Source organism: Pleurodeles waltl, chromosome 6, assembly GCF_031143425.1.
Source record: "Pleurodeles waltl isolate 20211129_DDA chromosome 6, aPleWal1.hap1.20221129, whole genome shotgun sequence".
NCBI lineage: Eukaryota > Metazoa > Chordata > Amphibia > Caudata > Salamandridae > Pleurodeles > Pleurodeles waltl.
In genome coordinates this window covers 970,730,569-970,754,079 of record NC_090445.1, presented here as the reverse complement: position 1 = coordinate 970,754,079, position 23,511 = coordinate 970,730,569, and the positions used below count along the sequence as shown (strand labels likewise).

Here is a 23,511-nt window from a genome sequence, read left to right as displayed (position 1 = left end):
CTTCCTGGCTATGGAGGTGTGCTGCACCTGTGAGCCAAATAGCTGTGGCTCTACCCGTAGGATTTCCTCCACCATGACCCTGAGCTCCTCCTCGGAAAACCGGGGGTGTCTTTGGCGTGACATGGGTTGGTGTGGGTGATGTGTGGGGTGGTGTAAGTGTTGTTGTGTGTGGTGATGTGTAGTGGTGTGTGGTGTTTTGTGCGTGGAATGTTGTATGGGTGATGGTGTTGTGTGCCTCTGTGTGGTGGGGTTCTCATTTGCTGTGCTCTCTGTCTCTCTGGCCTTCGTTCGTGAATTATGGTCGTAGGGGTTTGTGGGTGATGTGGGTGTGTGTTTTACATTGAATTGGGTGTGTGGGAGTGGTGTTTGTATGTGTGTCAGGTGTGGGTATTTTGAATTGTCCAATGTGGTGGTGTTTTGGAGATGTGCGTGTATTTTGAGCGCGGCGGTGTGTACCGCCAATGGAATACCGCTGTTGAAAGACCACCGCGTGGATTCGTGTGTCGTGATAGCATGGGCGTGTTTCTGTTGGCGTGACGGTGGAGGTATTGTTTTCGCCAGTTTAACACTGACCTTTGGTGTGGCGGACTTGGGTGGGTGTTTGAATTTCGGCGGATTCCGAGATGTCTGTCATAATAGCTGTGGCGGTATTCCGCGGCCGCGGCGGTGTTTTGGCGGTCTTCTGCACGGCGGTAAGCAGCTTTTACCGCCGATGTTGTAATGACCCCCTAAATCTCTTCCATTTCACCTAATACCTTTTACTTGTGGTATCTGCATGACAGTGCTGGGGCATTGTCCAGCAATCTTCTTGTAAGTTAAGCAACTCAAACTCGATGGTGTGAGGAGCCAAGCTGAGCGCATATATCCGTGGATAGACCACCTGAACCTCGTACATGGATAGATTTTCTACAGGCTTGAATGAAATGTGAGGGCACTCTCACAGGAGAAGAAGCTTTGTGAACCAGTGCCACACTGGAACTAACGGATGAAACAGCATGGGTCCTGGTTCATTTTCCAAATGACCTTTGGAATCAGAGGAAAAGGAAGGAAAACTTAAGTGAACATTCCTGCCCAAGCTAGCTGGAAGGCATTTCCCCAAGACCCTCACTGTGGAAATCAGCTTGCATAGATAGTGCATTTTTTTGTTTTGAAAGGTGGAAAAGAGATGCACATTTGGGGTGTGTAGGGAGCTGGGTTCTGTTTGCAGCCCCACCCCCACTTTTTTACTTGGTTTTAGATGCAACTTATACTGAAGTGCACTGGGTGCCTGCTAACCAGGTCACCAGTGCCAGTGTTCCTTCCCTAAAACAAGACACCTGTTAACTTGATCCCCTAGTGACAAGGCCTTTCAGCCCCCTAGTCAATGGTACCCCTGCTACCTAGGGCATGGGTACTGAAGAGGGACCTCCAGAGCTGCAGCACAGCTTGTGCCACTCTGAGGGACCCAGCACCAACCTTATGCAGACTGCCATTGCAGGCTGTGTGACATTTTTTTCTAAAATTGAAAACACAACATGGCCCCCAGCCTATGTGCTATGAACCCTAAACACTGCATACAATATATGTAAGTCACCCCTCTAGCAGGCATTACAGCCCTAAGGCAAGGTGCATTATGTTACATGTGAGAGCATATCTGCATGAGTAGATTTGCTCCTGCTATGTCGATTCTAAGACATAGTAAGTGCACAGGGAAGCCATTTTAAATGCATGGGCTGGACACTGGTCATTATGAGTTCCCCAGCTACATGATGGCTTCTCTGAATCCTGGGATGTTTGATATCAAACATCTCAGAATAATAAACCCTCACTGACCCCAGTGATGGATGTTTAAAAACATGCACAGAGAAGGCCCACTGAAAACCTACCAGCTACTAGTGTGCTGACGTATTGGTCCTGACCAATTCAGCCACCACAGACACGTTTCTGACCCCTCACGGTGAGAGCCAGCACTCTCGAGGGCCTGAGACAAAAGCTTGCACTGGGTAGGGGTGTGTCCTCCTCTCCCAGGCAGAATGTACATTCCAGAGCGGGGAGCTTCAAGGGCCGTGCTGCCTTTGTAATGCGAAACAGGTCTACCCAGATGGTGGAGATGATCAATCCCCCGTCTTGACCCCACTTTTGGCAGCAACACAGATGGGAAAGTGAGTTAAATTAGGAGGAGTGCCCACTTCATGCCAGTCCTAGTCCTAATGTGGACAAGGTTGAGTGGACACTACTTTTCAAATTCCTCCATCTTGTTTCGAAGGAAGTAGGCCACTAGGGCTAGGGTTATGCCCACTTCCCTGCAGAAGTGGTCATAATAAGGGTGTAGTCATCCTAAAGGTGGGCAACCCATTGGCTACCGCCTGGCACTCTCTGTAAATTGAGTTTTTAGGTGGCACCCCTTAACCCTAGATCTCAGATTTTTGATGACATAAGAAGACCCAGAGACTACAGAGTCATCAAGGGAGAAGACGGCAGACACCAACTGACTTGGCCCCAGCCCTACCAGCCTGTCTGAAGTCCTCAGCAATCTTGCGTCAAAAGATGACCTGTTCTGCAGACCAGCGACCTCCAAAACTTTGAGAGGACTGCCTGCCTTTGGTAAGGATCAAGATCTCCCGAGAGCAGCTTACCTGTTCAAAGAAAAAACAATTTTAAAAGAAAAAGAACTCTGCCCTGAGGAACCACAAAACTGCCTCCGGACCCAACTCTGCACCCGACGCCCACGGCCCGAGTCCAAGTGGCCCCCGTCCTATGAAGCTTCCCCAAGCGATTCTGAGTTCGAGTCTACCATCGGCTGACCCCTGCCAAACTTTGTCTCAAAGCCTGCAACCTCAAACCAAAGACTCTCCCAGACTGTGACCTGCCCAGTAAGCTGTTCCCTACACCAAAGCCCCTGGGCCTCGGAGAGCTGGACCATCGGTGCCCCTACATCCCCTAGCATCAGAACTTACCTGGACAGCTGTGGGTTTTCTTTGTTCAGCCTCCTGACCCGAGCCTGCTGCCTTTTTCCAAAAATGATATCCCCCATTGATTTACATTGGGAGCCAACGCTGTGTTGGCCCTCTGCGCCCGGCTGCCCCTGTGCCACTGAGGGTGTAAGTTTGGTGTGCCTTGTGTCCCCTCACCCCTGTGCTTACCTCAAACTCAGGAGATCGAACCCTGACACTAATTAACTCCCCTGTGAGCAGCGCATCTTCGGTTACACCAAGTGTCCATTTGTTAACATTGGGTATCCGACGCTGTGATAGCACTCTGCACCCAGCTGCGCCTGTACTGCTGCGGGTGTAAGTTTTGTGCTGCCTTGTGGCACCCCCTGTGCTTAACTCAACCATGAGAGCTCATCCCCTGATACTGCTTTTTTCACCCATGAGCAGTGCATATTCGTTCTCCCCCAGGCTCCCCTGTGCCGCTGTGTGGGTCTGATTTGAACATTGCCTGGTGTTGACCTAAAACCCCGAAGAGTAGATTTGTAAGTCACATACTTACTTGCAAAACTGCATTTTTGTTTTTCTCCCATAGGTTAACATTGCTGAACTGAAAAATGCCAGTGTGTTGATTTTTGAAACTGCAATGTATTTATGCTTGTAAATATACTTACCTATTATGAAGTTCTTCGGTTTGAAACATATAAAAAGAAATGTTATTTTTCTAAAGTGGTCTTGGATTTATTCTTTGAGTGTGTGTCTCAATCTCAGTCCAGCAAATGAGCTCCCCACCCTTCCAGGGAAGCATCTGTTGTCATTACTATATGGGGCTGCACAGGAATGAACGACAGGCCCTGAGATTATTTTGCCATTTCTTTACATCAAGCCATCACTAATTTCATAGTTGGGGTTATCGATATTGTATTTGTGAAGGTTCTCTGGTATTTAATCCATTGTGCATCCAGCAACATCTTGCCTCATGCGAAGATGACAATTTGATATCAATGGGATGCAAGATGACATCATTCCCAACACTGATTTGCATTTCTGGACAGTAGTGGACTCTTCCCAATACGGAAGCCGTTATAGTGTTCAAGTGATGGATCCTTTCTGCAGTTAGAAATGCCTTGGAGACGTTCATATCAAGAATTGCCCCCCAGAAAAACGGGGTTGTTGAACATACAACAAAGGTGTAGTCATTCCATATGTCTGCCGATAAAGATATTGCGATCAATATTCCCGTTGGGAATATGGTTTGTATCTGCTCTGTTGATAAGGTACCTTTGACTTAAACTGCCCTCTACCTCTGCCTCTGCCTCCCTGAAAGGGCTGGAAACGTTGCTGTTGCAATGGGCCCAGAGAATGTGGGTTGTCCGTGTCTGACTTTATGGATGGCAGAGCGTCATCTATGCCTGCCAAAAAGGCGTTTGACTCTTAATGTACAAGTTACTTACCTTCGGTAACTAAACATCTGGTAGAGACATATTCTTGTTGCAGATTCCTTACCTTTGAATTTCCCCAGGCGTCAGACTGGATCCGGAGAATTTTTCTTCAAGCAGTACCTCTGCGCGCCGTCAGGTGGCATTGGTCGATTCCGTGGGCATCATTGGTGTCGTGCTTGCCGTGATGACGTAGCAGTCGTATATAGGCGCCACCCCGGCGCGCTGACGTCAGTTTCTTTTCACGAATTCGATGTCAGTAGTGTGGAGCCATGAAGAACAAAGAGTGGTGTGCCAAAACTAGGGCCCTCAAGGGAAAGTTCTTGTCCCTAGAAATCAGTTCGAGTGTGGGGAGGATGGGCGGGTCGGTAAGAATCTGCAACTAGAATATGTCTCTACCAGATATTTCATTACCAAAGGTAAGTAACTTGTACATCTGATAGAGACTTCTAGTTGCAGATTCCATACCTTTGAATAGATACCCAAGCAATACCATCCCCAGTGGTGGGCCTGCGAACTAAGATCACACCAAAAAGTCCTGCAGGACCGAACGGCCAAAGTAGCCGTCACTTCGGACCTGGTTGTCCAGGCAGTAGTGCTTGGTAAAAGTGTGCAGAGATGCCCACGTTGCTGCCTGACAAATATCCAGGACTGGAACGCCTCTTGCTAGCGCTGTGGTAGCAGCAGTAGCTCTGGTGGAGTGAGCTCGCAAACCTTCAGGGGGTTGCTTTTTAGCTAGAGTGTAGCACACTTTGATGCAGAAGAGTACCCATCTGGAAATGGTCCTGTGCTGCACCCCCTTGCCCTTCTTTGCACCCACATATCCCACAAAGAGTTGAGCGTCCACCCAGAAGTCTTTGGTACGATCAAGATAGAACACCAACGATCTTTTTGGGTCCAGGCGGTGGAGTCTCTCCTCTTCATGAGTGGGATTTGGGGGTGCATAAAAGGTAGGCAAGGTGATGGACTGTCTGACATGGAAGGGTGTCACTACCTTGGGTAGAAAAGAAGCCCTTGTGTGAAGCACCAGTTTGTCTGGTTGTATGGCAAGAAAAGGTGGCTTAGATGACAGAGCCTGGAGTTCACTAACTCTGTGGGCAGAAGTAATGGCAAATAGAAAGACAGTTTTTATAGTTAAGAGCCTTAGAGGACAGTTGTGAAGGGGTTCAATTTGGGTATACATAAGGTATGTTAATACCAGGTTGAGATCCCATTGGGGCATCATGAATGGGATAGGAGGAAAAAGATGTGAGGCCTTTAAGAAACCTTCCAACTATGGGAGATTTAAATAAAGAAGGATGATCAGGTAACCTTAAGAAAGCAGAAATAGCAGAGAGATATCCCCTAAGAGTGCCCAAGGTGCAACTCTGCCGGGCAAAGGAAAGAATAAAAAGAATGACCTGAGAGAGAGGAGCAGATAGAGGATCGACAGAATTGTCGATGCACCATGCCACAAATATATTCCAACGACATGCGTATACAGTTTTGGTTGGGGGATGCCTGGCTGCCAAGATAATGTCACAGACTTCGGGTGGCAAGTCGAAAGACGTCAACTGTTGCTGCTCAATCTCCACGCAAAACGTCACAGAGTTGACAGGTTCAGGTGGAGGACCTTCCCCTGCTGCTGCGACAGAAGATCCTCCCAAAAAGGCAGTCTGATCGGAGGAGCAATGGCCATTTTCAAGAGCTCGTGATACCAGACTCTCCGTGCCCAGTCCGGAGCCACCAGTATTACTTGGGCCCGGTCTTGCTTGATCTTCTTCAGAACTCTGGGCAGAAGTGGTATTGGTGGGAAGGCGTACAGGAGGCCTGAACTCCACTCGTAACTAAAAGCGTCGCCAAGCAAGTGCCGCCTTGGAAAATCCAACGCGCAAAACAGCTGACATTGCGCGTTCTCTACAGAGGCGAACAAGTCTAACCAAGATTCTCACCACTGCAGGAAGAGACCTTGCGCCACCTCCGGATGGAGATGCCATTCGTGGTCGACCATGCATTGTCGGCTGAGTTCATCTGCTCTGGCATTCAAGGAGCCTGCCAGGTGTTGAACCACCAGGGAAATGCACTGATGTTCCAGCCAAGTCCAGAGGCGAAGTGCCTCTTGACAAAGGATCCACGACCCCACTCCGACTGGTTTGTTGCAATACCAGGTGGCGGTGGTGTAGTCTGTGAACACCTGCACTGCTTTCCCCTTGAGGGAGGGAAGAAATGCTTTCAATGCTAGTCGAATCGCTCGGAGCTCCAGAAGATTTACATGAGGACCAGTTTCCACCGGAGACCAGAGGCCTCTGATCCCCACCACTCCCAGATGGCCTACCCCTCCCAGAAGTGACGCATCTGTTAATACTGTAAGCTCTGGATGGGAAAGGGAGAGGAGTCTGCCTCTGACCCAATCGCAGTTCATTAACCACCACTGCAGAACTTTTGCAGTTCCCTCCGATATCTGAACTGTGTCGGCAAGATTTCGCTGATGCTGTGCCCATTGCTGTGCCCATTGGAACTTTAGGTTCCAATGCAGAGCCCTCATACGCCATCTAGCATATTTGACTAACAGGATGCAGGAGGCCATGAGGCCCAAAAGCCTCAGTCTGTCTCACCGAAATCTAGGATAGAGGCTGAAACATCGGAATCGTAACCTGAATAGCCTGGACTCACTGCTTAGGAGGATAAGCCCGAAAACGCACTGTGCCCAGAACAGCTCTGATGAAAGGGAGTGTCTGAAAGGGAGTCAGGTGTGACTTCGGCACGTTTATAGTGACCCCCAGCGAATGCAAGAGGTTTGCGTAGTCTGAAGGTGGGTGACAACTGTCTGGCGAGTTCGCCTTCGACAGCCAATCGTTGAGGTAGGGGAAGACTGGGACCTCTAACCTGCGCAGATGAGCTGCCACAACTACCATCACTTTTGTGAACACCCAACGGGCACTGGTAAGGCCAAAGGGGAGCACGGTAAACTGAAAGTGCTCGTGACTTACCACGAACCATAGGTAACGCCTGTGGGCCGGCAAGACGGGAATGTGGAAGCATGCATCTTGCAAATCCAAGGCTACCATCCAGTCTCCGGGATCCAGGGCAGGTAGGACCTGAGCCAAAGTCAACATTTTGCACTTCTCCTTTTTAGGAAGAGATTGAGGGACCGAAGATCTAATATAGGACGAAGACCTTTGTCCTTTTCGGAACCAGAAAGTAGCTGGAATAGCAACCACAACCTACTTCTGGCAACGGAACCCTCTCTATAGCTCCTTGGGCCAAAAGGGCTCGGACTTCCTCGCGGAGAAGCGCCATATGATCCTCCGATATCTGGCTGTATGAAGGTGGCATGGCTGGAGGAGAAGTCTCGAAGGGGAGGGAGTAGCCCCTTCGGACAATTTGGAGTATCCACCTGTCCAAGGTATTGGCCTGCCATTGGGGCAGGTGATAGCATATCCTGCCACCTACTGCCTGCTGATGTACCTGCGGACTAAGAAGGCTTGGAGGCTGAGGAGAGGGTGGGGGTGGACTGGGTAACCCGCTGGCTCCCTGATCCCTGGGAACGTGGTATCCTACGTTCGCGGCCGCACAGGGGCTGTACAGCATGCGCGGGTCTGTGGCCAGGTGGAAAAGGACACAGTTGGGTGCCCCTGCCGTAGTCACAAAAGGGGCAAAAGGCATACTGCTGGGGTCTAGGTGAATGCGCGAGGCCAAGGGACCGGGCCATGGCTCAGGAATCCTTAAAGCGCTTGAGCGCTGAGTCCGCCTTGTCTCTGAAGAGACGTGTGCCATCAAAGGGCATGTCCTTCAAGGATTGCTGGACATCCCCTGAAAAGCCTGACGTTCTCAGCCAGGCGTGGCGTCTCAATGCCACCGTCGATGCAACCGATCTGCCCAGATACAGTCGTATCCAGTCCACAACGAAACATGAACTTAGCTGCATTCCTCCCATCTTTTACGGCTTAGGACAGGACAGCCCGGGCCTCCTTCGGAACTGCAGGCAGCACTTGCTTGACTGTATCCTAGAGAGTATGGGAATAGCGGCCCAAAAGGCATGCTGTGTTCACGGACCGCAGCGCTAGACTGTTGGAAGAAAACAACTACCTCCCCAAATTATACAGTCTTTTGATTCCCTATCCTGGGGTGCAGCAGGGAATGCGCCAGATGAAGAAGAAGCCTGGATGACCAGGCTCTCAGGCGTGGGGTGCTGAGTCAGGAATTTTGGGTCTGACGGCACAGGCCGATGGTGGTGAGCAATTGTCCTGTTCACAGGAGCCCCAGTGCTCGGCCTGGACCAAGTACCCAAAAGGACGTCTGTCAGTGCTTTATTGAAGGGTAAAAGGGGCTCGGAAGAGGAATACCCTGGTTGAAGCATGTCGGTTAGGATGTTAGGCCTAACCTTCACCGAAGGAAGCGTGAGGTCCAAGACTTCAGCTGCCCTTCTCACCACCATAGAGTAAGAAGCACCCTCCTCCGTAGCCACGCTAGGAGGAGAGAGCATTCCAGTGTCAGGGGAGGTGTCTAGTCCACTGGCATCACCCAAATCCTGCACCCAGTCCGTTTGTGGGTCAAGCTGGTATTCTAAAGGGTCCAGCGACCCCTCCATACTCTCCCCGTATCCATACCCACAAGAATAAGGGTCTGGATCAACCCTGGGTCCAGGAGAGACTATAGAGAAAGGAATCCGCGTCGATCGATGTCGTTCTGGCTCCGGGTCGTCGGTTATGACTATGGGATCGATGATGATTGTGGGCCCAACCAACGTCGGGAGCGTTGACGTCTGACCCGACGCCGGGGAAGGTCGCCGTGGCATGACCGCATTCAGGACGGATATGCAATTGGGGGGGGGGTCCTCCGGAGCCCAGACCGAAGCCTACGGCTTTGAAACCAAATGGACCCCAACTGACACACTTGTGCCCGAAGGCTCCGAAGGTTGGTCGGACCCCCCCAAAAATGAGGCGCATGGCTTCGTAAAACTCTGAGTTGGGCGGGGGTGGCTCCGGCTCCCGGGAAGTCGGGGAATCGAGGAGCCGACCCAGAAGAAGACTCAGTTGATGGAGGCCTAGAGCGTTGATGCTCTTCTCACCTCGTATCATCCGATCAACGTGGTGGAGTCGAAGAACGCTTGTCTTTCTTCGACTTCTTCTTCTTGTGACCCGAATGTCTTGATGACTTGGAGGACGAAGAGTGGTGGTGACTTCGATCTCGAGAACTTCCTCTCGAATAGGATCGTGAGCGCCGCGGAATTGAGTGTAGGGCTGCCATGAGCTTTAGGGACCGCTCCCTCAAAGCCTATGGGTTCATGGCCTGACACTTGGAGAACGACTTCGGGTCGTGATCGCGCTCCAAACACTGTAGTGAATCCTAGTTTGTTATAATGGGATAACGGGAGTTAGCTTAGCTTTCTGCTTGCAGACTCGTGCCCCCGTCACATAGTGACTTTTAACCTACTTAGCTTGCTCTGTCTCAGACCATTTATTTAATTAAATCTTCTAAGATGGCTGCCGTGTTTATAGTTAGGCCCTTTTGTTTAGAGTTATGTTATCAGTGTCACCTCGCTAAGGCATCAAATCATACAACAAAGACAAACAAACTATAGGGGCACACATTAGAAATTACTGTCCCAAGCATGCAGCGTTATCTATTGTTTTTGTTACAAAATACGTCAGGGGTCCAAGTAGATCTGTATAAATACATCACACTTTAGACAGATAATCAGAGGGATTCCGAACAGATACCATTGCTGCTATCGATGCTGCACGTCGCCTTGACGCTGACCCGGACTTCGTGCTCTGCCGAAGTCTGAGCTCGAGACCTCATTCAAGGTAACCAGGGTTGGGGGCTCCTTCCAGAGACATGGCATTGGCAGCTTAGGTTTAACATAACCAGCTCTCCTCTAGGTAGACGGTTAGGCCTATTATGATAGGGTACACGGACATATGATACGCTTCATGTCTTACTATGCTAATACAAGATGGTGGGGGTCTTCATAATCACGACCCTCGTCTTTAAGATTCGCTCTCTTGTACTGTTATACTAATCATTGCAGCAAATATGATTTACCGCATTATGTTGAATAAAAACTATTGAAACATTACTGCATCTTTGTTATTGCCTGTGTTTAGTTGAGATATAATATAATTGTGAGAAAGGGGCAATCTCCGTTTAACCACGACATTCCCTGAGATGTCATACTTCTGAGTCCATGCGTAAAGGCTGCCACAAATCACCTTTGACTGTTTGAGTTGTTGGTGAGGTACTGCTAGTGAGCAGGAAGGGTTGGGACTACAGTTGCGACTTGCTGTACGACAGGCATAGTCACCTACAAACATAAGTACTGTCATCCCCAAACCAGCAGTCTTGCCCAGGGCAAGAGTCCAAACTACGACAACACCATAAGCACACGAGGTGCGGATCCGTCACTGACATAGTTCGGTGACACGAGTCGCAGGGCTTGAATACGGTCTTGCGGGACATCCCTCGACGCATCCATGAACTGAAAAGAACTGACGTCAGCGCCCCGGGGTGGTGCCTATATAAGACCGCGACGTCATCACGGTGAGCACGACGCCAATGACGCCCGTGGAGTCAACCGATGCCACCTGACGGCGCGCAGAGGTACTGCTCGAATAAAAATTCTCCGGATCCAGTCTGACGCCTGGGGAAATTCAACAGTAAGGAATCTGCAACTACAAGTCTCTATCAGATTTAGCATGTCAAGTATTTTCACTTCTACCTTCAGTCGAAACGATGTGGCCTTCAACCAGCCTTGGCGACGCAGTACAGTGACACCTGCCATCTGATGAAACACTGTTGAGGAGATACCTATTGCAGCATCATTGATTTCACAAAAGGGTCTCTCATCCTCTTGAACTAACTCCTTCGCTTCTTTTCTCTTATCTTCTTGTAGATATTCTAGGACTGCAGATATGTTAGACCACATCTGAGGATCATATCTCCCTGATACGGCCAGTACATTGGATGTCCTGATGGAGATTGCTGCAAAAGCGGAGAATCTCTTACCAATGTTGTCTAGCCATCTACCCTTTCTATCCCAAGGGGCAGAGCAGGGAGTAGAAGGATCTTTAGATCGCCATTGGGCCACTTGCATAATGATGTAGTCAGGGCATGGATAATCAATCAGAATGTGGGGGAGTTGTCTGGTGCTTTATATTTTTTATTCAACTTGGGGACCATAGCTGCCACTGAAGCCTGGGTCTTCATACGCTTCAGTCCTTCTTCCCTTGTATAAAATCCTATACAAAGCACTTTGTTTGCTTGACAGGAAGAGGCAGGTCAAAACGCTTGGATGCTCTTTCAAGGAGCTCATGGAACCCCTAATATCTGCGGATGGTGAATCAGCCGGCACTAGTAAATGTGAAGCGGATAACAGAGCCACAATCATCCCATTAATAATGATCACCTGCTGACCCGGAAGGAAACTCCCCTTCCTCTGGCTGTTCCTCCCCTTTACTGTCAATGAAATCATCCCTGATATTGATGGGAGGAAAGATCCTTTTTTTTTCCTTTTGCTGCTCTATGCCCAAAGGAATTTTAGGAAGGGGTACTAACTACGAGGCCCCTGAGCATACCGGAATATGTTGCGTTGGAGCATTCGCCTCTGGAAATCTTTTGTAGTAATCGTTGAGCGTATGGCACAAATCAGTCACCAGAGACATAGCGACTGTGATAGTGTTCTCTTGCATGCCATGATGCTCTTCATAAGTATCATTATATGGATAATGTTCCTGAAAGGTATCATAACTTTGCATAGCCGGTTGACATTTTCCCTGAAAAGAAGAGTCACCTTCTATGTATTTAGAAGTGTCATGGCCAGCATCTTCCTCACCAGTGTGCTGACATTTTACATTTAACTGTGTTGAACTATAAGCTGGGTTGTATGGACCCTCATAGCCCAACTCCTTCATCTCCAGAAGCCTCAACAGGAGTAGAGGAGACACCATGATAGGATCTTGAGACAAGGGCGCTGGGATTCCCTCATCTGAGATTAAAGTTTTCTCCTTGATGGCTCCGACGATGGCATGGATGAAAGTTTCGCCAACACAAGCATCCTCGACAGCATGGAAGAAACTGAGGATGTTGATAAGGATGCTGCCAATGTTTGCGCCATCACCGTTAGTTTAGTCGCCAATGACATCGTCAATAGCTTAGTGGATGAGGAACAGGCAGTTGTTATCATTCTTGTTGTCGGAGTCACCGACACCTTTGTTGTCACCAGAATGGAAAAGGATGCTTAAGTAGACGATTTTTTAGTCAACGCTTCAGCAGTTGACGGGATGATTTTTAACAATAGCTCAGTTAACTGATGCATTTTCTTCCCCACTGGCTCTTTGAAAGGAGCTGCAGGGACTGGTGAAGAAGAAGAGGGAGCCTTTCTTTGAGAAGAAGTAGGCCCAGCAGGATACTTAATCCCAGTTCTCTCAGAACTGAAATCTCTTCTAGGAGATCTAGCCCTTTCAGAGATTTTGCCAATGAGGCTGAGCCCTTATTTTTGCACTTCTTCCTTGATGGAGAATGACTCCTTACTCTGCCTTGGGAGTCAGAGTGATCCTTTTTCTTTTGGAGCCACAGAAGGAGCATGGCCTCACGATCCTTCAAGGTTTTACCTGAAAAGGTTCCACATGCTTACACTCCTTTGGCTTATGGTGTAGGTATAAGCAGTAAAGGCATTCCTTGCGGAGATCCTCAGAGAATAGCCCTGGTTTCCCACAAGATTTCCAAAGCCTGAACAGCCTTTTAGTTCCCTATGACATGTCGGCAACAGAGAAGGAAGCCCAAAGACTGTAACTTAGGGTTGCTTGAAGTTCAAAAGGTCACTTTAAAAAAAATCAGAAAAGGTCAAGAGTTGACAAAACAAGTCACTGAGCAGAGCTCAGGGAGACTCTCTCACACATAACGTGCGGAAAGAAATCTGTAGTATGGTGGCTCTGCAGGGGAAGAGTGCTTCAGAGTCTCTACTCTGGTTGAAGTTTGGTTGCTTTAAAACAATGTGAATTGGCTAACAATGTCTATTGTTTTGAATGTGATTCCTAATGCTAAAGTATTAGCACTGCTTTTATTTCTGTTACAGTGGGACTCCCACCATGATGACAGCGAAGATTCAAGCATGTGATTCCATGAAAGATACAATACAGGATAATTTGCAGGACCCACTTGTCTGAAGTGACTGCTTGCTATCCCCGGAGAAAATGCCAGATCTTACCTCTGACAGGGTTGACCTATAAAGCCCCTAAGGTCCAACTCTATTTTATTCAGGCCCCGACTCCATCTTAGGTATTGGGAGTCACCATTTTACATCACTTTATGTAGTATCACTGTCATGTCTGCCATTGAAGCAGGTGTTGTCTGACCTTATCCTTCCAAGAACTGTGAAAGTGTCAAGTCATTCAGACAATTACATAGTTCTCACACCTAATGTGATATTAAGTCTGGGACAAGTGTCTAGGTATCACAATGTCAAGGTCAAATAACAACAAGCGCAGGCACATAGCCAAAATTGTGTAGTCTGAACTGAGGTCCATTTACCTTATATGTTCATAAGGATATGTCTGAGATGCACACCTTGAGGCCCATAATCTATGCCAGACATTCGTAAACTTTGTCAGAAATTCCAGTCTCTAATAAGATATAGAAAATAAGGACATCCACTTGTCAGGACAGGAAAGGTCCTTCGCCCAGATTATCGCATGAGATACAGACGGAGACAGTCTGGACTGCACTCAGTGCACCAAGAAGATGCTACATCACACTTAATACAGATAATGAGCAAGCTCAGCCCAGGAGAAAAAGACACTGGTGCAGCATGCGTTTTCCTTCCACAGCGAACACTGCGTTCTCGCCTCAGCTTTTGCTGCCAATGAGGTATGTAGTGTGTTGGTAAATTCTAGATTGCAAGTTCTACTCTTCATGCTCTCCTAGTGTAGCACATAGAAATCAGTTTTGGGTTGTTAGGTTTTAAATTACATTTTAACTATGCTAAAGATGTTCATTTTATTCTTGTTATTCACAACAGACATATTTGCTGTTTTTATGATATGCTGTGTGGTTGTTTTGGATGTGTTGAGTAACAGGTTCGACCTGTTGCAATTAATGCTTTTAGTTAAAAGTCTATTCTTCTTAGTATCATTTGTATGTGTGATATTGCGAAGAGCAAAATAGTTCTGCTCATAGTACGACGGTGTCCCAGATCCCGGCTTAGGGATTATTAGTAAGCCAGAAATAATGATTTCACTTCAACAATGTACTGAGTGGGGGGGTTCTGCAGGGCTACAATAACCTGTCTTTCACATTCAGCGCTGGAGCACTAAATCAAGTTAATCTGTATCACATGTTGGTGGGAAAGCAAACCTTGTAGAACTATGCCAGAGTTGTAGTTTATGTAAAAGGATGGCTGTGTCTGGAAGGACACCCTAAAGAGCTGTAGCCAGATGAATTGGGAAACTGGCCTGCTTGCTACCCCTGTTTTCCACATCAGTGGTGGCACGACCTTGCCACAAAAATGATGCAGTGTCTGCTGGGCTAGATGTTACAGGCGTATGCTGGTGGTGCTGAAAGCCCCTACTATAGTGACAGAGGCTGCAAAACTGCTTGTGAAACTGATGTGTTGGAGCAGACAGGCCCAAGTAATGCGCTGTGGCCCAGCTATCTTTGAAGCTCTCAAGGGCTCAGTCCACCTCCTCTCCGAGAGGCATTGAGTGGCATGTTCAGTTGGGAAGATTGGTCATTATCAGAGAAGTCTGTAGATCTTATCCAGGCATGTTTCCTGAGTTGTGACAATGATGCCAAATGCCCTACTAAGGCAATCAGTGGTATCTAACCCACAGTGAACTGTGAATTTTGCTACACTGCGGACACGCTGAATGGCTTGCATAAATCTTCTGTTACAGTTTGTAGTACTGAGTACCAAGGGCTAGGGTATATAGGCCCAAAAAGCTGCTAGCGTTGACAGACCTTAATGCCATGGTGGTGAAGAAACATGCCTTTTCGAAAGGTTTTGAGGCTCTTCGGCTCCCTATCCAGTGGGATGGTAGGGAAGGCACTTGGGTTGACTCTGCCAGTGGATGTTTGCACTATTAGCACCACTAAGCTTTCTGGGGTCAGGTGCTGCTTTAAGAAGGTCAGGTCACCAGAGGCAGGGCAGTGGTGACTTGCTATCTGCCTATTTACTGGCAGTTGGAAGATGGTTTTGCCCATGTCCCAAAAGTGCGCCCGTGAAGGCATCACTGAAAGGTAACAGGGTCCCAGCAGAAGTCTGTGCAGCTTGGAGATCTTCAGTGAGAGCACTGGTTTTCACCTCATACTAGACAACTGGGGGCCAAGAACCTCAGCCCCCCTTTGCAAAAGAGGCACTTTCTTTAGTAGCTGGACCAGGTGGAGTGAAAGCTCCAGTGTTTGGAGAGTTATTCAGTACACTGGCATCTTGTAGCTCATCCTACCAGTTTTCTTGAGTGTGTGGTTGAGCAAAAATCCCCTTCATCATCATGGTCATTATCAGAATCTTTGCAAAAGACTGTTGTTATCTGAGCCCTCCCTCTAGACAAGGGCAAATTATCAGAGTCCAATGGATTACCTAGAGACAGAGGTCCAATGGGATCAGGGTGTGACATGGTCGAAGCGAAATCAGCTTAAAATTGGAAAGCACTATCACTTGCACTTTGTCATCTGGCGTCGGTACTGCTGCTCTGTGGCCTGGAGTGGATTGAGGTGCCAAGACCGATATCAGAATTGAAGCCGGTGCCAGGGCTAAAACGGGTGCAGAGGTTCCAGCTGGCATAGAGGGCAGGCCACTGGCACAGTCCCAGTCTGAGGTCCTCGCAGTTCCTCCGTGCCCAAGGAGCACTAGAGGAACCCTGCAAACATGTTTTAAGGATGCAGCATAGAGAGGCAAAACTCAGGTATTTTCTGCGGTGTTGCCGAAGGACCTGACAACCAAGGTTGCCCCAGGACGAGAGTCTAATACGGCTCCAATGTAGGTTGAGCATGGGAGAAAAATTAAGAGGCATATTTACACCCTTTCACCTTCTCAGGAGTTTGAGAGTGGCAGCAAGGGGCAGAATCCTGCTTGGACTTCTGGTGCTTCTTTGGAACCCTCGCCCTTAGAGCTAAGGCTACCTTCACTTCTTTTGTTACTGAAGATTACTTGAGGTATGTCTTTTCTAATTCCATCTAGCTTCTCACATAGACTTGTCATAACTCATGGACAATATGAATCGGCTTCTGACAGGACGTTTTTTTCCAATGACCATGTCGCATCTTTATCAAAACCGGTTTCCTCTTGCTGTAAACTTTTGTGGTGCCTTTTACGCATGGTCAGTTTACTTTAATAATCTGGGTGAAAACCTAAGTAGGAAAGTGTATATCTATCCCAGGACTCATCTTAATGAACAATGCTGATTTTACCAAGCTATAAAATTACTTGGGAAGCCTAACGCGATAAACTTCGAGTCGCATTTCAGCATTATTACCTTAATGTGTGTAGTTTAGAGGTTTATATTAACCTTTAAAGGGAACTGACTGGGCTGTCTTAAATGTGCCAACATATAGGGCTGACAGTCAGTCAAATGAGGTTGGAAATTACGACTGAAAAATTATGTAACTTTCAACAAAATCAAATATGGACAAAAGATGTGACATTTTCAAACCATATTCATGTCTACAATAAATAAAATTGTTGGAAGCCGATTCAAAAACTAAAAGTTTATCTTACTTGTCTGAGGTCAATGAAAGCCAATTGCAGTGTGTCTCCTTGGAATCCTGGCACAGGATCTGAACTTGCAAACACTAAAAATAGATTACAAACAAGTTGAAAATGAGGCGTCTTCTGAAAAGACCATTCAGTAGTAAACATTCACTTGCTATGCTGCTGCATTAACATGCTGCTGTAAAATATTACAAATTCTGTACCCAAGCATTTGAACAGCCCCCATCCCTCGTGGCTTTTACTACGGTCAGCTCAGACTATATCCGCCTCTCATTGACACGAACTTTCAAATATCTCAAAATTTCAACTATGCCTTTTCATCACTGAAATTCTCAATGTAGCACATTCAAAGAATCTGTCATGCATGATGATGATAATAATGTTATAGCATGGGTTCAGTTAAATGAGCAGACAACCTTGATTTTATCTCTCGCCCTAAGGTGAATGATTACAGAAGCATTCTAAAAAGGACAGCACCTCCATGGCTGTCAACATATTTTTAAACATCTGCTTTTGTTACAGCATCTGCTCAATAAAAATCCTTCCTCTAGCCAAACAGCAATTAAATAGAAACGCGGGGTGGGGCCAGCTTAACATCCAGACAACAGTTGGAGCGAGGCTCTCAGCACTGCGCTCAGGCCGCCCTGGAATGTCTGTTCTTGCCTTTTATGTGTTTTTCAAATCCTGGAATTTTGTATTTGAAAAAAGTACTAGAGTGCAAAACAACACCAACGTCGGATCAAGAAACAAAGCACCTATATACAACTCAACCAATTACGTACTTAAAATGCAGGTAATGATCCCTTAACGGTAAGAATAAAGTAAAATATGTGTTGGTGTTTCAGGATGGTAGTAATAACATATAGGCACATTTTGTGATATGTGAAGACCTTTTATCTAATGACATCAAGTAAAATATATAATTTTCATAAACTTTATTTCTTTCACCAAGATCATATAAGTACATCACAGATAAATATTTCAAATAAAAATAGATAAAACATGATGGCAACGTGCCACAAAAACAAATGAACACCAATAAAGGGGCTCCAAGAACACCCCACCTAATATGAGAAACAAATTTCAAACAATAGCAGCATACAATAAACAATTTCAATGTAAAGTGGCCTACGCAACTGCAGTTTGTATTGATCAAGGTCACGTGCCTTACAGACAATACTGTACATAAAATCCCTGCGAGACCATAGCAGCATAAAGTAGATTGACTCAATATAAGTGACAAACAGTTACAACTAGGTACAATCAATGAGCTGGGGAGGAAACTAAAGGGGTTCACAATCCTCAGGTCATTGAACCAATACTTTTCAGGAACTAAAACGCAAAGAAACATACATTAGAATTATCTCAGTGTAATGTGCCCTTGCAGTTATGTCATAAATACGTAACAGACCACAGAAGGAGTATGAAAAAGGTAGCTCAGGCCAAAAGCGAAATATTTCATCTGTCCAACACATTAATTAGGGGGACACAAGCCTTGCACGAAAAAGTTATAAAATCCGAGAGAAACAATAACAATATACATTAACTTTTCTATATACATGATAGCCCATATTGCTACAGCATAAATCAATTCATGAATTGGGGAGGAAACTACCAAACTCGCAGTCCCCTAGCCATTATCCCACTTCGTTTTGCCCACTAGCGGCTATGTACTACATCTGCAAGATGACTCTGTACATGAACATCAGTTAATCACTTTTTTAATACACTTAGAGCACCTAATGAACAAGTTACTTACCTTTGGTAACGAAGTATCTGGTAGAGACTCTATCTAGCTGCAGATTCCTTACCTTAGAATTCCCTGGCGTCAGCTTCGAATCCGGAGTTTTTTGTGAGCAGTACCCTGCGCGCGCGCCGTCGGACGGCGTCGTTCGGATCCGCGTGCGTCGACCAGCTCCGCGTGCGTCGCCAGCATTGTTGGAGCCGTCTATGACATCACGGTTGTCTATATAGATGCCGTCTCCGCGCGCGTACGTCAGTTCTGTTCCACAACTTCCCGCGCCAGAAGCACAGAGTCATGGAAGAACCAACTAATACACTTTTAACCTCTTTGACTGTTTGGAGAAAAACACTATCATGCCTGTAAGAAAGGCAAACGTTGCCAAAATGAAACATATATATATATATATATATAAACATATATATATATATATAAATATATATACACATATGCACATGAGAAAACATTTCCCCAGAGCGGGGAGGCTTGGGCGGGTGTAAGGAATCTGCAGCTAGATAGAGTCTCTACCAGATACTTTGTTACCGAAGGTAAGTAACTTGTTCATCTGATAGAGACTTCTAGCTGCAGCTTCCTTACCTTAGAATAGATACCCAAGCTATAACCCATGGTGGTGGGTCTGAAGGAGATTTTTATTTTTTTTATTTTTATTATATAAGGAAGTCCTGCAAGACAGAACGGGCAAAATGCCCCTCTCTCCTCACCAGGCTATCCAGGCAGTAGTGCTTCGCAAACATGTGTAAACAAGCCCACGTTGCGGCCTGACATATGTCCACCACCGGTACGCCACGTGCTAACGCAGTGGTAGTAGCTTTCCCCCTAGTGCAATGAGCTCTCAAGCCCTCAGGAGGCTGCTTCTTCGCCAAAGCGTAGCATATTTTTATACAGAGAACGACCCAGCGCGAAATGGATAGTTTCTGTACTGCCTGACCCTTCTTTGCACCAACGTACCCCACAAAGAGTTGGTCGTCCACCCGGAACTCCTTAGTGCGGTCAAGGTAGAACGATAACGCTCTTTTTGGGTCCAGTCGATGGAGACGCTCCTCTTCCTTAGAGGGATGCGGTGGTGCAAAGAAGGTGGGCAGGGTGATATTTTGACCCAAATGGAAAGGGGTCACCAGCTTGGGGAGGAAAGAGGCACGAGTTCTTAACACCACCTTGTCAGGATATATCATTGGATAAGGAGGTTTAGAAAATAAAGCCTGCAGCTCACTCACTCTCCTGGCAGATGTAATTGCCACCAAAAAGGCTGTCTTAATAGTGAGCAGCCGGAGAGGACAGTTAAGCAAGGGCTCGAAAGGAGCACACATAAGGAAGGTAAGAACCAGATTAAGATCCCACTGGGGCATAACGAAAGGTACAGGCGGGAACAGACGTACAAGCCCTTTCAAAAACCTCTGTACTATAGGTGATTTAAACAGAGATGGTTTATCAGGCAACTGAAGAAAAGCCGATAAGGCTGCAAGATAGCCCTTGAGAGTCCCCAAGGAGAAACCCTGCTGGGCGAGAGACAAAATAAACAAAAGTATGTTAGACAGAGAAGAAGAAAGAGGATCAATAGACCTCTCTGAACAATAAGAAACAAAACGTTTTCAACGGCAGGCGTAGATCGACTTAGTAGAGGGACGCCTGGCTGCCAGAATGACATCACAGACCTCGGGAGGGAGGTCATAAACCATCAACTGTCGTCGCTCAATCTCCACGCATGAAGGCGCAGAGTTGACAGGTTCGGGTGGAGAACCTTCCCCTGCTGTTGCGACAGAAGATCCTCCCAAAGAGGCAGCCTGATTGGAGGACCCATGCTCATTTTGAGAAGCTCTGGATACCAAACTCTCCGTGCCCAATCCGGAGCCACAAGGATTACTTGGGCCCGGTCGTTCTTGATTTTCTTGTGAACTCTGGGCAGAAGTGGTATAGGCGGAAAAGCGTACAGGAGGCCTGAACTCCACTCGCGACGAAAAGCGTCGCCTAGCGATAGCCCCCTTGGAAACTCCAACGTGCAAAACTGCTGACATTGCGCGTTCTCTGCGGAGACGAACAGATCTAACTAAGGCTCTCCTCACTGCTGAAAGAGTCCTTGCGCCACCTCCGGATGGAGACACCATTCGTGATCCTCTAAGCATTTTCGGCTGAGTTAGTCTGCTCTGGCATTCATAGAACCTGCCAGGTGTTGAACCACCAGGGTCATGCCATGCTGTTCCAGCCATGTCCAGAGGCGTAAAGCCTCTTGACAAAGGGTCCACGACCCCACACCGCCCTGCTTGTTGCAGTACCACATTGCGGTAGTGTTGTCCGTGAACACCTGCACCACCTTCCCTTTCACAACAGGAAGAAATGCCTTTAATGCTAACCGGATCGCCCGAAGCTCCAACAAGTTGATGTGGAGCCCGGATTCCGCCGGAGACCAGTGACCTCTGATCTCCACCTCCCCCAGATGGCTGCCCCATCCCAGAAGTGATTAATCTGTCACTACGTTAGATCTAGTTGGGGAAGGGAGAGGGGTCTGCCCTTGACCCACTCGCAGTTCACTAACCACCACTGCAGATCTTCCGCAGTCCTCTCTGAGATCTGAACCACGTCGGTAAGATTTCCCTGATGCTGTGCCCATTGGAACTTCAGGTCCCACTGCAGAGCCCTCATGCATCATCTGGCAAGCTTGACCAACAGGATGCAGGAAGCCATGAGTCCCAGCAGCCTCAGAGTCTGTCTCACCGAGATCCAGGATAGAGGCCGAAACATCGGAATCATAACCTGAATTTCCTGAACCCGCTGATCGGGAGGATAAGCCCGATACTGCACTGTGTCCAGATCAGCTCAGATGAAAGAGAGCTTCTGAGAGGGAGTCAGGTGTGACTTCGGCACATTTATAGTAAACCCCAGCGAATGCAAGAGGTCCTCCGTCGTCTGGAGGTGGGTGACGAGAGCCTGGGGCGTAGGAGCCTTCAACAGCCAATCGTCCAGGTAGGGGAAGACTGAAATCCCTGACCTGCGCAAATGAGCTGCCACCACCGCCATCACCTTTGTGAACACCCGAGGGGCACTGGTGAAACCGAAAGGGAGCACGGTAAACTGAAAGTGCTCGTGGCCCACCTTGAACCGCAGGTAACGCCTGTGGCTTGGCAGGATAGGAATATGGAAATACGCATCCTGCAAATCCAACGCCACCATCCAGTCTCCTTGGTCTAGGGCAGACAAAACCTGAGCAAGAGTGAGCATCTAGAATTTCTCCTTCTTGAGGAAGAGATTGACGTCCCTTAAATCCAAAATAGGGCGAAGGCCTTTTTTCTTTTTGGGAATCAGAAAGTAGCGGGAATAACAACCACTGTCTACTTCTGATATCGGGACTCGCGGAGCAAAGCTAAATGGTCCTCCATCAGCCATTCCTTTGTCAGAGAGATAGAAGGAGGGAAAGACTGGAAGGGAAGGGAGTAGCCCTTCCGTATGATCGGCAGGACCCACTTGTCCATGGTGATGGAAAGCCAGTGAGGGAGATGAAAACGAATCCTCCCTCCAACTGGACGGACGTGATCCAGCAGAACCACACTAGGAGGGCTTGGGTGCAGTGGAGGGGGGCTGTGTGGCGGTCGACCTCTGGCCAGACCCTCTGGGTCTGATGGTACCACGACCATGTACTCTTCCGGGATGCTCTAAAACCTGAGGACGGTGGCTAAATTGTGGCTGGCGTGGCACCACGCCCCTCCCAAAGCCTCGGAAGGGGCGAAAGACAGACTGCTGTCGTGCCGGCGTTGAAAGGCCCAAGGACCTGGCCATGGCTCAAGAATCCTTGAACCTCTCAAGCGCGGAGTCTGCCTTTTCGCCAAAAAGGCGAGAGCCATCAAAGGGCATGTCCATCAAGCTGGACTGGACATCTCCTGAAAAACCAGTAGAACGTAGCCAGGCATGGCGACGAAGGGCCACTGACGATGAAATCGCTCTGCCCAGCGAGTTGGTCGTGTCCAAGCCACACCGGATTGTAAACTTGGCTGCATCTCTCCCATCCTTTACAGCCTGGGTGAGAGTGTCCCGTACGCCCTCCGGGACCTGGGGGGCAGCACTTGCGCCACCGTATCCCATAAAGTATGGGAATAACGGCCCAATAGGCAAGAGGTGTTTACAGACCTCAATGCAAGGCTGGAGGAAGAAAACATCTTCTTCCCAAGCTGATCCAGCCTCTTGGATTCTCTATCTGGGGGAGCGGAAGGGAAGGCACCACGTGAAGTAGAGGCTTGGACAACCAAGCTCTCAGGAGTGGGGTGTTGTGTCAGGAAACTAGGGTCGCTGGGAGCGGGTCTATGGCAGCGGCCGATCGTCCTATTCACAGGAGCCCCTGTGCTGGGTTTGGACCACGTACCCAGAAGGACGTCTGTAAGAGCCTCATTGAAGGGCAATAACGGTTCCGATGTTGACACCCCCGGCTGAAGCACTTCTGTCAGGATATTTGTCCTGACTGGCACCGTAGGCAAATCTAGGTCCAAGACCTCAGCTGCCCTACGTACCACCATAGCGAAAGAAGCCCCCTCCTCCGTAGCCACATTAGGAGGAGAGAGCATACAAGTATCTGGAGATGTGTCCAGTCCAATGGCCTCCCCTAGATCCACATACCAGTCCTGCTGCAATCATGATTCTAAAGGGTCCTCAGACCCCCCCCCATTACTCTCCTGCGTCTGGCTGTTCCAAATAATGCTCAGACAATGATCTGGGCCGAATCGGCTCCGTCGG

General features: G+C 48.0%; 1 protein-coding gene across 2 annotated transcripts in view; it reads right to left on the bottom strand.

Moving 5' to 3' along the window:
• EXOC6 (exocyst complex component 6) overlaps window positions 1-23,511 on the bottom strand; it is a 1,398,320-nt gene that overhangs the window by 285,674 nt on the left and 1,089,135 nt on the right. For both annotated transcript variants that reach the window (XM_069239815.1, XM_069239814.1), the window contains one exon: window positions 17,040-17,113. In XM_069239815.1, the coding sequence (XP_069095916.1) occupies window positions 17,040-17,113 (74 nt within the window). The remainder of the gene's footprint in view (window positions 1-17,039; window positions 17,114-23,511) is intronic.